At 51.3% G+C, this 12,687-nt stretch overlaps 1 protein-coding gene across 4 annotated transcripts in view; it reads right to left on the bottom strand.

Annotated features, from left to right (window-relative positions):
• Positions 1 to 12,687, bottom strand: part of Gsg1l (GSG1 like) — a 197,316-nt gene that overhangs the window by 168,292 nt on the left and 16,337 nt on the right. The window contains exon 1 of one of the 4 annotated variants that reach the window (XM_052763276.1): positions 11,841 to 11,940. The exons of the other annotated variants lie outside the window; for them this stretch is intronic. Coding sequence (XP_052619236.1) covers positions 11,841 to 11,904 — 64 coding nt within the window. The 5' untranslated portion in view covers positions 11,905 to 11,940. Of the gene's footprint in view, positions 1 to 11,840; positions 11,941 to 12,687 lie in introns of those variants that run through there. 4 annotated transcript variants of the gene reach the window in all.

Here is a 12,687-nt window from a genome sequence, read left to right as displayed (position 1 = left end):
CTCGAGCAAGGCATTCCATGGGAAGCACCTAGAATCTTCTCACAAATGCTCCTGCTATTGGCTGTTCTGTGCTTTTCACCCCAATCCTGCAGGTGAGTGAGCTAACACGCCAAAGGTGAGCCGTCTACGAAGCAGCAAAGGCAAAGGTGACATTCGGATGCTGGGATGCAGCTATGTCTTCAGAGTGGAGTCTCTCATCACAGCATCCTTTCATTTGTGGCTTCTAAACCGTCCACGGTAACGATGAGAGTGATGTTAGGGAGACGCGGTACTCATTGTCCACTGAGAGATTTAAATCCCAGCAGCCTTCCTCTGGAGACCAAGCTTTTAACTTCCAGAGAAAGGCAAGGGTTCCGTTTCCACCCCTTCCTAACGCTCCTTTGAGCATCTATTACCAGCACGCAGGAAGCCTCGGGTAGGTGCTGGCATGTTGCTGGCGCCTCTCCAGCACCTGCTAATCTCTTTTGAACAAGGAAGAGTCGGCATCAGGCTCAGAACAGACCACACTGTCTAGAAGGGATTAATAGGTCCTGTGGTTAATCTCCACACTCCTCAGCCTAACTAAAGCAGGAGCTGCTTCTCCCTGGAGGTGTTGTGGCTTCCCGTGGCCAACAAAGGATGGACAGAAAACAGAAGCGCTGGCCTCAGGGAGACAGCAGGACCCGCAGTGGTCACCAACAGCCAACCAGCCAGGCTCAGTTTAAGAGGGTAGGAGAAGGGGACTGGGCCAGCAAGTCTGAGGACTGGAGTTCGACCCACAGGATCCATGTAAAAAAAACTGGGCATGGTGACACACACTGGTAATCCCAGCCTGAGGGAGGTGGAAACACTCAGATCCTTGGGCCTCCTGGGACAGCCAGTCTAAACCTGCATGGCAAGCCGCAGGTCAGTGAGAAACTTTGTCTCAAAAAACAAGGTGGACGGTCCCTGAGGATTGACAGCTGAGGTTGTGCTCTGTCTTCCTCACACGCACATATGCACCGGCACACATGTGCATGCGCGCACACACACACACACTCAGGCACCATCCTTCTCTGATACCCCATGAGTCACGGTGTAACCTTGATGGACAGATGCTTACTCTCTGTGAGCTGCTGAGAGAGCCTCTGTGGGATTAAGAGGCCAAGGCCCCTGTGTGAGAGAACCTTCCCCACCTCCTACGGGACATGGATCTTTGAGCTGCTCTCTGTATTCTCTGGGCCTCGGTTTACCCATCTAAAAAACAGATAACAATATCTACACAAAGATGAGCAGGGAACAGAAAAGAGCACAGGCATGAGAGAGCTTGGTGTGAACCACAGGACCCAGGGCGACTCCGCGGGCAGAGCACCTGCCTAGCGATCACAAGGCCCTGGGTGCCATGCCTGGATGCAAATTCAAAAGAGACCACGGAAGCTGTGATCATGTGGACCTTTTAGTAACAGCCTGGAAACCTGAGAGACCACCCAGAAGTCTCAGCAACTATCCTGCCATCCCAGAGAGGCTAATAGAACACGCGGTCCACCTTATTCTGATGTTTCCTTTCCTGCAGCAGACTGTTCACTGTTCACAGATGACCTCATCAGACGGCTTCTCTCAGCTGTGGATGCAGAACAGGTCCAAATGGAGCATCACAGACAGAGGGAGCTTCATACAACCTTGAAGAAGAGCCTCCCAGGATGGCCAGCCACACAGAAACATGGAGAAGCTGGTGCGGGAAGGCCTCATCCCAGCTTCCCAGCCTCCCAGCCTCCCCAACTCAGCATTAAGACCACTGAAGCTGATGCACTCACTGTTGCTGAAGAGGGGAGCAGGTGACCCACGCACCTCATCCCAAGCCGGACACGCAGACATGGGGCTGTTGGGAAACCACATGGAGAGCACTGCCATTGGATAAAACCCACACCTGAGACAGGGTCCTGAAGGCAGAGAGGCAATCAGAAGGAGTGGAAAATGGGACTTATTGCCATCAGATAAGTCCTGAGTCTGAAACCCCGCCTTACCTTTCCCCTAGCTTGAACCAGTACAGATTCTTTTTGTTTGTGTCAGCTTGCAGCTAGGTAAGTTCCCTAGCTCTTGTCTGCAGTGCCCTGCACACAGCAGGAATCGATGCCTGGGGAACGGGATTGAGCCTGGCCTCCGCAGTCCCACATCTGCACCATGCTGAGACACAAAAATTAGGCCTTCCACTCACCTATTAATTTTCCTAAAGCAGGCATCAGTGGCTTGAGGTGTCTCTGGGTCGTAAGTGGCTGCAGCCACCTGTCTGAGATCTGGCTGGATGGAGAAAGCCTAGCTCCTGGATGGCAAGTTAAGGGACGGTTTCAGCTCGCAAGAGGTGCTGGGGGTGGGGACATGTGTGAGATGTGTTAGCAGACACTGTCTGTGTATGTGGTGACGCAACATCAGAGCTACTTCCTGAATGTACCCAAAGCTGTCTGACAGAAAGCCACTCAGTGTAGAAGGCTGCAACTGCTACTCGTTATACCGTGAGATCATTGGGTAGAAAACATGCCCTGGGGACGAGGATGCTGGCTCAATTGGGAGAGCGTTTGCCATGCATGCGTGAGGACCCTGACTGCTATCTTCAACGCACATCAAGAGAGCCAAGCACAGTGGTGAATACCCACAGTCCCAGGACTGGTGAGGCAGAAACAGGAGATCCCTGGGGCTCACTGGCTGGCCAGCCTAGCCACTAGAGCAGCGGTTCTCAACCTTCCTAGTGCTGCTACCCCTTAATACAGTTCCTCATGTGATGGTGACCTCCCACCATAAAAATTATTTCATTGCTACTTTGTAACTGTAATTTTGCTACTGTTATGAATTGTAGTGAAAATATCTGATATACAGGATGTCTGATATGCAACTCCCCCCAAAGGGGCTCGTGGTCCACTTGAGAACCACTGCACTAGAAGAGCCTGTCACAAAACCAAGCAAAACGCGGTGAAGCTGTTGATGGTGAACAGCTGCTGGGTGGGGAATGTCACTTTGCTTTAGGACTGTGACCATTGGGTGGTTCCTCAGACTCCAGAGGAGGACCCCACGCCCACATGCATATGGTCCGAACTAATTGGACTTAATGGATTTGAAAATAATAAATAGGGGCTGGAGAGATGGCTTCGTGGTTAAGAGCGTTGGCTGCTCTTCCAGAGGACCCTGGTTCAATTCCCAGCAACCACATGGCGGGTCACAGATGTCTGTGACTCCAGTTCCAGGGGACCTGACACTCTTACACAGACATATGTGCAGGTAAAACACCAATGCACGTAAAATACAAATAAATAAATCACTTTAAAAAATGACATGGAGTTGGGAGGGAGAGGTGATGGTGTGGGGGTGGGGGTGCTGAAGGGAATTAGAAGCGGAAGTGAGGGGTGAACACGATGAAGATACGTTATATACACATATGAAATTTTCAGAAATAAGAACAAGATGGACAGAGGCTGAGGACTGGTGCCTGGGGAACCTCTCACCTCCACACACACACTACAGGTCCATGACCCCCTGAGGCTGCAGGACCCCTCAGAGGAGGGGAAAGATAGCACATGTGGGAGAGAGGAGCCAGCAGCGCTCGGCAGCACGCACCCCCACCTCTCAGGCGGAGCCGGCTGCAGTCTACGAAGGCGGTGAGGAGCCATGAGCCTGTCTCCTTCATTTTGTGCCTATCAGACCCAGACGTTCCTTCTCACTTCAGATCACAAGCAGCCTCCCGGAGGAGGAAACCTCTAGAATTCAAATGCAAACAGCCACGTCACCACTTCCAACTCACAACAGGCCGTCTTTACTTAAAAACATTGGAAAGATATAGAATGGAGACAAATGCTCAGAGCTGATGAGGGTCTCGGGAGATGAGCAGGCCCGTATCTGCTCCGGGCATCACCCTGAGCCAGTGTCTGCAGGCCAGGTCACACCCCTGGTCTTTGGGACTCATTTTACCATCTGCCTGACTAGCTGACATTGCTTCTGAGCTTTCTCACATTTAACAGTCAGGTCTGAATTCAAACACACTCCCTCTCACAAAACCCAACAAAGTCGCGACAAGAAGCCCGCTCCCCCCTCGGTCTTCCTTCTCTCAGCAATGGGCACAAAATCCATCCAGTTCCATCTGCCTTCCCCACCTTCCAGGCTCAGGCCACGGGTGTCCTTGCCCTAAAGCACACTATCAGGCTTCCTGTTTCCTGGCCTCGACCTAACACCACACTCTCAGTCCGTATGCTCACGGGTCAAACAAACCATATCCTGTCACCTCCAGAGTGGAAGCCCCCATGTTTAGGATGAAGCCCAAACCTCCATTGCAGCCACCACGGAGCTGCACAGAGCCCCTTCCAAAGCCTGGAACTCCTGTTCTGTTACAGCCCCCATCTGCTCAGAGCTCTTCCTCTCTGCCGGTGGGATCCATTCCCACCCCAGGGCCTTTGCACTTACTGCTCTTCCTCCTGAGCCTTTCTCTTCCCCGCCTTCGGTGACTCACACATTATCTCCTCAAAGCCCTTCTTTGTTCTTCCCACACAGGAGAGCTCTGCCCCACATCTACACCCACGGGTCAGGGGAGTGGGCAGCACAGCACCCTTAACCAGAAAGTGGATGAGGTGATCTTAACCGTCGCTGCCGGCAGCTGTGCTGGAAGAGGGCAAGTTTGGGCTTGGCGCTGCTTTGGCTTTCAATCTTAGATCAGGGACATACTATTTTTTTTCAAAAATGAGTTCGTCTGTTTGTCTGTTGAGATCAGGACTTGCTATAGAGCCCAAGCTGGTCTTTTTTTTTTTTTTTTTTTCAGAGCTAAGGACCGAACCCAGGGCCTTGCGCTCGCTAGGCAAGCGCTCTACCACTGAGTTAAATCCCCAACCCCATAAATGTAACACATCTTTTTTGTTGTTGTTTGTTTTTTTGACACAGGGTTTCTCTGTGTAGTTTTGGTGCCTGTCCTGGATCTCGCTCTGTAGACCAGGCTGGCCTCGAACTCACAGAGATCTACCTGGCTCTGCCTCCCGAGTGCTGGGATTAAAGGCGTGCGCCACCACCGCCTCCAAGCTGGTCTTGAAGTCACAATCTTCCTGCCTCAGTTTCTCATGTGCTAAGATTACAGGCGTGGGCCATCACATCCAGTTCCTAACACCCCAAAAAATGCAATTATGGAAAGAAAGGAGGGAAGAATAAACAGAGGGAAGGAGACAAGAAAAGAGCCAAACTGGGACAGTTTCCTGAAGAAATCGTTCAACAAAGAAAACAGCTCCAGGAAATAATTCTCATGTCATCAGCTAAACGGAAATCAAAACCAAGTACTGTGAACATCCAGCAGCCTCGGAGTGACTCAGAGAACAGTGCTCGGTGAGTAGGACGGGGAAGCGCAAAGCCCGCTTCTGCTGTCCCTGTTAAGACGGCAGAAGTGGGGTGAAGTGCTACAACAGAAACCGCTATAAAGACAGACCATAAAATGGTTTACTAGGGAGCAATCACAGCAATCAAGACCAGAAAGTTACTGATGAGGCGTGGTGTCTGGCACTGTCCCAAGAAGTACAGGGCAGTATGGGTACTATCCCAGCTCAGCCTACTTGCCCCTTAGAGAACAGAATATGGAGTCCTGGACTCCTTGCAGGACCTGGGTGGCCAGGATTCAGGGAGCTCCCAGCTGCAGACGCCTGCTAGGGTATCCAGGGTTGGAGTCACCCCATGCATTGAGCAGTGTTCTGACTTCTACTGACTTTCCAGACACTGTCCTGTGTCCCCCAGGAGGTGGGAATCCTTCCTAGGCAAGGGACTTGATAGCTCTAGTTGCCAGTCCACACCTGTCATATGGGAGGATAGGACGTGGTTCTCAAATACACTCTCTCCTGTCCCGGGACACACTAGCCTCAGCAACACTTCATGCCTGGGCATTTCAAATAAGTTTTAGAGAGCCTTTCAAATACAAAAAGAGGCAAGCAACCTCCTCCCTGGGACCAGACGGAGCAGCCACTGGAGATTGTCACCTGACACCTACTCATCACTCTACACATGCTGCACCCCGAAGGCTTCCAGGGGCCACATTCATGAGCACAACATCAGCCAGCACTTCGCATTTAAAACGCATGTGCAGTGAAAGTCCCACTGCCACACTAGATCTACAGAGTGACCAAGTAATAAATCACTTAAAGTCTCATTCAGAGTTTTCCCAGGACTGCGAATACCAGCTCTAGAATTTGAGATCTTCTCATCCAACCTGAGTCCTTCAGAAGGGAAGGAAGTCCACCTTCCCACCCAGGCATGGTGGCCAGTCTGCAGGCTCACGGCTGGCAAAACTTGAAACAGAGTTGAGAGTGCATCTCTTGGCTTACCAGATGACATCACTGTCACCAGGGCGTGCTCCTCTGGAGTACAGTGCTTGTCAGTATAGGGATCACCTGAGTCCACAAAGGACACTGAGATCGAAAGCCATTTGGAACTGGCCAAGGGAGGCTGGAGTAGGTAGCCTGGGGACACAGAAGGCAGCCTAGGAAGGTAATTCTTAAAGCCACTGTGAACTCAGCAACATCTGTCAAATGGCCATCCAGGGGTTGAGGAGATATGGCAGCATGTGTCTGTAACCCCAGAATCCAGAGTCAGAGACGGGGAGATCCCTGGAGCTCACTGGCCAGCCAACCTAGCCTTAGAGAAGAGGTCCAGCTTCAGGGAAAGATCTTTTCTCAAACAAGGTAAAGAGAGATGGAGAAGAGCATCCAGTGTCAACATGCACCTACGTGCACATGTGGGCACGCAGGTATACACCCATACCACACACATGAGTGGCCATCCGGCTGGCACCACACAGGGAGCACCATGTTGAGAATCTCCCTCCAAAGCCACCCATACATGTCTGACACTTGCCAGTCCCCACAATGCCGCAGAACCCTTTCTGTCCAATGCTCTAACCCCTGGTCACCTGTCATAGCACGAGCCAGCCAGGGCCCAGCACAGGCCAGCTGCTTGGCTCACAGGGTGGGTGGAAAGACCCCAGATCCCTCCCCATTAGGACAACCCTGAGTCATGCCCCTTGCAGCGTCCCACGGTCTTCCTGAGGATATTCTATTTCCCTGGGGGACCTGCCCATGGTCCTTGCTGTCCACCTCTAACTCTCTTCCCAAGGAAGTCCTAAACAGGCCCTCAGTATCACCCTTCAAGGTCACCTCCAGATACCCTCTTTCTCACCATGAACACCTAGCTCGACCTGAGCTTCCAGCCACACAATCTCCCCCTTTTCTTCTCTCTTTGATGGTAACTCTGGGCACTGACACAGATGCCCCAGCCACTTCCCTTTACTCTTCCTTTCCTTGGCTCAAAACTCTTGTTTCTGCAGTCTCAGTGCTAACTACGTGCCCCACACTCATGAGTCAGGTGTCTGGTCAGACTTCTTAGAAAGGTGTGCGTACCAGCTCTGTAGCTCTCTTCACTCTTGGAAGTATAAGCCATTAGTGGACGACTAGAATAGCCGTGCTTCCCCTGTGAGTAAGGCTCCTTAGCTCCTCTCCTCCTCCTCCAACTCATCTTCATTCCTCTTCACCAAGGCCAGATGCCGCTGACCCCAAGTGCTTAAGTGTGCCCCTACTATAGCAGAGGAGAGAGAAGTCCTCACCTCCCTCTTGCTTTTCATAATGCTTCTAATGTAACCCAAGGTCCCATTCCGGTTTTGGAAACCATTTTTCATCACTGATTCAAAGTAACTGTGATGGCAGCAGCCACAGTCTCACCAATGACCTAAAACCCCACATGGGTCTTTACTCCCCTTCTCCACCAAGTTCCCGGTTGACCAAAACTCCACTGAGTCTCCTGCTGGCTGCTAGTACACCCTTTAGGCCCCACTTGTTTGCTCTGTGGGTTTGAACACTGCTTTCCACCCAACGTTCCGCTGGCACGAGGCAGCCCCCACCCCACCCCACCCCCGCCACTCCCCATCTCTCTTCACACACAGACCCATGACTGCTTAGTACCTACACCTTTGATCAGGGTCTGCTTCCTACTACAGGCCTTGCATGGGCCCTGTCAGCACCATGGACGGAGCCCCGCGGCTGCACCACTGTCAGCCTGCTTCACAGCTGTGACGCCCATCTTCCCCAGCTGAGCATCAGCCTAAGCCTGCAGCTGGGCCTGCATGGGCTCATGCATCTCCCAGCTGAGGTTGTCACTCAAAGGCACAGTTTTGGGATGTCCAATTCCATGGTCTGTTATTAAATATTCAGGCAGAGCCCAGAGAAGCCCCCTGTGAACCCAAGGATGTCAGGAACCTGAGACTGTTCCCTGGCTTCAGACAGGTTTTCTATTCTTGTTTCCAATGGGATCTTAGGTCCCTTAAGAAAATAGCAAATTGGGCCACTTTTGAAAGTTCACAGAGATCCTGCACCATAGTCCTGCAGAGAAAACTGCTGTTAGCTTCGTTTTACAGATGGAGGAAACTGGGGATCCCGGAGGCTAAAGACTTACCTAAGTTCACAGAAAGAGGCAGAGGCAGCCTCAATCCACAGCCCTTGGGTCTAGATCCCATGCTTCCCAGGGTCTACTCACCACTTGCCTTCTGCCCAAGTCAGAATCTGTAGGAGCAGGAAATGCAGATGTGTGTGGTGCACACATTTGCACTACGGTTGGATTGGCTCCCTGAAAAGGAGGGGGGACATCTGTCTCCATGGCTACACAGAGCCTGAACAAAGCCTCATACAGATCCCCACAGCCCTGACCATAGCCACCTCATCCTACAGCCAATAACCTGAGGACGCTGCCGACCCCCAGCCTGCCATGCTTCTGGAGTCTTCCTTTTGCAGGATTCCCATTATTAAATCCAGCACTTGATGACCACCAACTGTTTTTTTAATTGTTTACCAGCTCACGTTGGCAGTGCCACTGGCTGACAACCCTGCTTTAGTGATCTGCCTCAAACTGAGTTATGGGGTTCCCCCCATAGATCCTCTCACTTAAGGCTCTGCCCCGGCCATGGAAAGCACTTGGGGGTGTGTGTTTACATTGAGGACACTGGGACACAAATGGTTAAAGATTGCTGTGAGGACTCGACTGTAAATCAGCTTGTGGACCAAAAAAAGAACATTCTGGATTCTCTTTCTTTTTCTAACCCTGTAAATGGGAGAATAGATGGATTTTGCCTAATGGCCAAACCTAGCTGCTGTGCAATCAGTTGTTAAGAAGGGTTCTGAGGCAGTCTCTGGGGCGTGTAGGAAAAAACAATGATCAGGAGGGTGACAGAGCAAGGACACAGGACACCGGTCATCCTTTCCTAGGACAGTAGTGTCTCTGTGAAGACTCCATGTAAGTCCAACCAGAAATAAATTTTAAAAGACACTCAGTGATGTCTGCAGATGTTTTTGGTTGTCACAGCTGTGAGTGGGAGCTATAGATATCTAGTTGGTAGAGGACACGGTGCTCTAGAAACCCCGCAAAACACAGGATAGCTCTGCAACAAAGGCTAAGGCAGCTCACGACAGCAGGTGAGAAGTCCTAGGAGAACCCCCATGCACATACAGGTGCACACACACATATGAACACACAAATGCATGCATGCACTTATGGATACACCCATCACATGTGAGCATGCGCATATGCACATGAACTCAAATGAATACATACATAAACATACACATGAACATATTCCTGTACATACAAAATATCCCCCACATGAACATATGTGTGCACACACAGACATGTGTGTACATGTACATACACACATGAACATGTATGCACCATGGACACACAGACACTGACTGTGCTCATGAACATGTGCATGTGTGTATGAACACACATGAGCATGAACACGCATGTGACTACACAGGCACTCAGAGCTTTGTCTTTGGTTCTCATTAGTCCAGAAGTCAACATAGATGTCTATACATTTATGTGTCCAAAATTAAAACACCTGCTTTTTCTCCTTGTACGTCTCCTTCCCCATTCTCATCCTCAGACACCTGAGGGTCCCAGCTCCTGCGCTTCCTTCATCAGCTCATCGAGGCCTCTTGGGTCTTCATGAAGAACAGTTTCTACTCTGCTGCCCCCCTCACACCCATCTCCATGACTCTGGGCGCCAACCTCTCTTGCCTGGACCACTGCAATCCCCACATGTCTGCCTTCAGCTCCCTGCTCTCACCCCAGGGCCTTTGCACTGCTGTTCCCTCCTCTTGTCCCCTCTACAAACTCTCTGCTGGGAAGCTCTGTTTGAGCATTTTGGATCCAGAGAAAAATGCCATCGCCCCAGAGAAGGTGGCTCCTCAGAAACTGCAACCTGTTGCCCCTACTCTGGAGTTTATCTACATTTTTGAGACAAGGTCTCACTCACTATGCAGCCCAGACTGGCCTCAAACTGGTGACCCTCCTGCCTCAGCCTCCCAAGTGCTGGGACTGCAACCATGTGTTACACCTAGACACTTACATTTCTTTCTTGTGTTTCTGGGCTTCCAGAGACATCCTAGTTGCTTGCTCATTGTAAGCTCATGTTAGAACACTTGGTCCCTGGTGGGTGGAACTGTTTGGGAAGGATTAGAAGGTGTGGCCTTGTTGGAAAAGGTATGTCACTGGGGGCAGACTTTGAGGTTTCAAAAGATCACGCCAGGCCTAGTCTTTTCTTCTTCTTCCAGCTTGTGGATTAAGATGTAAGTTCTCAGCTACTGCTCCAGCGCCATGCCTGCCTGTCTGCAGCCATACTCCCACCATGATGGTCATGGACTGACCCTCTGAAACTATAAGCAAGTCCCCAAGCTAAATGCTTTCTTTTGTCAGCTGCCTTTGTCATGCCATCTTTTCACAGCGATAGAAGAGTGACTAAGGCTCTCCCTTTCTCAGCTCTGCCTCCAAGGAAAAGCAGGAGATTCCTAAGAGCAGACACCTTGGCTTGTTCACCGCTGCATCTGTTGTACAAAAAAAGAGAGAAGGAAAGCCTGGTGCTGCACATACAGCAGTACTCGGAAGTGTCGTGACTACAGTGTCAGGCATGGACACCTTCCAGCTATGGAGCGGAATCCCCAGGAAACAAGAGCCTTGCTGCTGGGCTCCAGCTGCTTGGATATGCATCAAGACTTGCAGGTGGTTCTGCAGCCAACAGTTGAGGCAAGCTGACCGACCTAGGCATCTCTCAGAAGCAACTCAGATAGAGCAGCCCCACATCTTCCCACTCAGTGTCACATCCTGGCACACTCTCTGCCTTCCAAGTGTTCTGTAAGGACTTCATAGCAGTAAACATGCCCTGTGTGTCCTAGGGGCAGACTGCCAGCCACAATCTAGACAGGGACCTCGGGACAACCCCCATAGCATTTGGATTTTTAGCTTGTTTTATTGATGGGTAAAATGAGGCATCATTTGGAAGAATGGTTTACTCAAGGTCACACAAATTTCCTCACAGGACAGAGCCCCCTGCCTCCTGCCATTCATCTGCAGTGCCTGTGGGACAAAGGTGCTGGGGGGGGCGGGATGAGAGTCTGCCTGGATCCCAGTGCTCACGCAGCTGATTATGGACAGGAGGTGAGAGAGCAGAAAGTGAGCGGAGACAGGCTGCAGTTCCAACCTCCTCTTGTTTCTGAGTCCTGTGTAAGTCCCCTGTGCTTTCTCTTTACTAAAATCTACCCCCAGCAGAGGATGGAGCTTCCCAGACAAGCCTGGGGCCCTGTCTGTCCACCTCTTATATCCGATGCGCAGAGACTCAGAAGGCACTTCGGGGTTGCATGCTGCTGGGAAACTGGCCTGTGGTCAACGGTCTCTTCTAGACAACAAAGAGATTTCCAGAAATCCACTTGTCATTGGAGGTAACCAGGAAGGACCAAGGAATGCACTGCCCTGTGGCCCCACACTCGTCTACACACTCCACCTCCGTTGCACCCACACCTCCACACTGCTGGGTCCACCCAGGCAACACTCACCCTCTATAGGAAGGGAAGCAAGTTCAAGACCAATGTTCATCCCCGTGACCCATCCACTCAGCATCCAGGATGCCCGTGGCTGAGAGTCATGGTATTTGGAGGCTGCTGTACTGGTACCCTGAAGGACAAAGTAAAACCACAGCTGTAGAGAACTGATACATGCTGGGAATTAGAGTTCCACACCATGCATTTCTGTTGAGACAGGACTACAGACTGCCTCCAGGAGCCGGGAGGCAATCCCTTCTCCCACCCTCAACCCCCAGGAGGTGAGATGGAGAGAGCTTACCTGCAGCTAGCAGGCACAGAAGGGAAACAAACCCCGAGAAAGCAGAATGCTAACAGAAATTAGTCCTTGAGTAAGACTTAGAAGGAAGAAGTGAAGGGAATGGGGAGGGGAAAGGAGAGGAAAACCCCACCAGAGGAGCCCATCCCCCATCCGTAAATCAAGAGAAGGCCAAAAGACACCCTTTCATATCCAAGGATAAGAAATAAGGAAGCCAGGGGAGGGCTGCATGCCAGTGACCTCAGTGCTTAGGAGGCAGGGGACTCGGAATTCAAGACCAGCCTACATAGTAAGACCTTGTCTCAAAAAGCAAAATAGAACAAAAAGCCAGGAGGAAGGAGGCAAACAGGCATGCTAAACAGCAGCCTGGCACACTCAGGTGGGGCGTGAAGGCGGGCCTCTGCCGCGCACTCGCTGTGAGAAGCGCAAAGTCATTCCTGAAAGCATGTGTTCAGATCCCTACAAAAATATAAATCTGGAGAAGCCTCCGGGGCTTGGGAGATACGAACAGATTTAGCCCAGGAGAGCTGCCAGGGAGGCGAAACGGGAGCCAATTGCGGAGGG

Source organism: Peromyscus californicus, unplaced genomic scaffold (assembly GCF_007827085.1).
Source record: "Peromyscus californicus insignis strain IS unplaced genomic scaffold, ASM782708v3 Scaffold_4__1_contigs__length_199733344, whole genome shotgun sequence".
NCBI classification, from domain to species: domain Eukaryota; kingdom Metazoa; phylum Chordata; class Mammalia; order Rodentia; family Cricetidae; genus Peromyscus; species Peromyscus californicus.
This window is presented reverse-complemented; position numbering and strand designations above follow the sequence as displayed.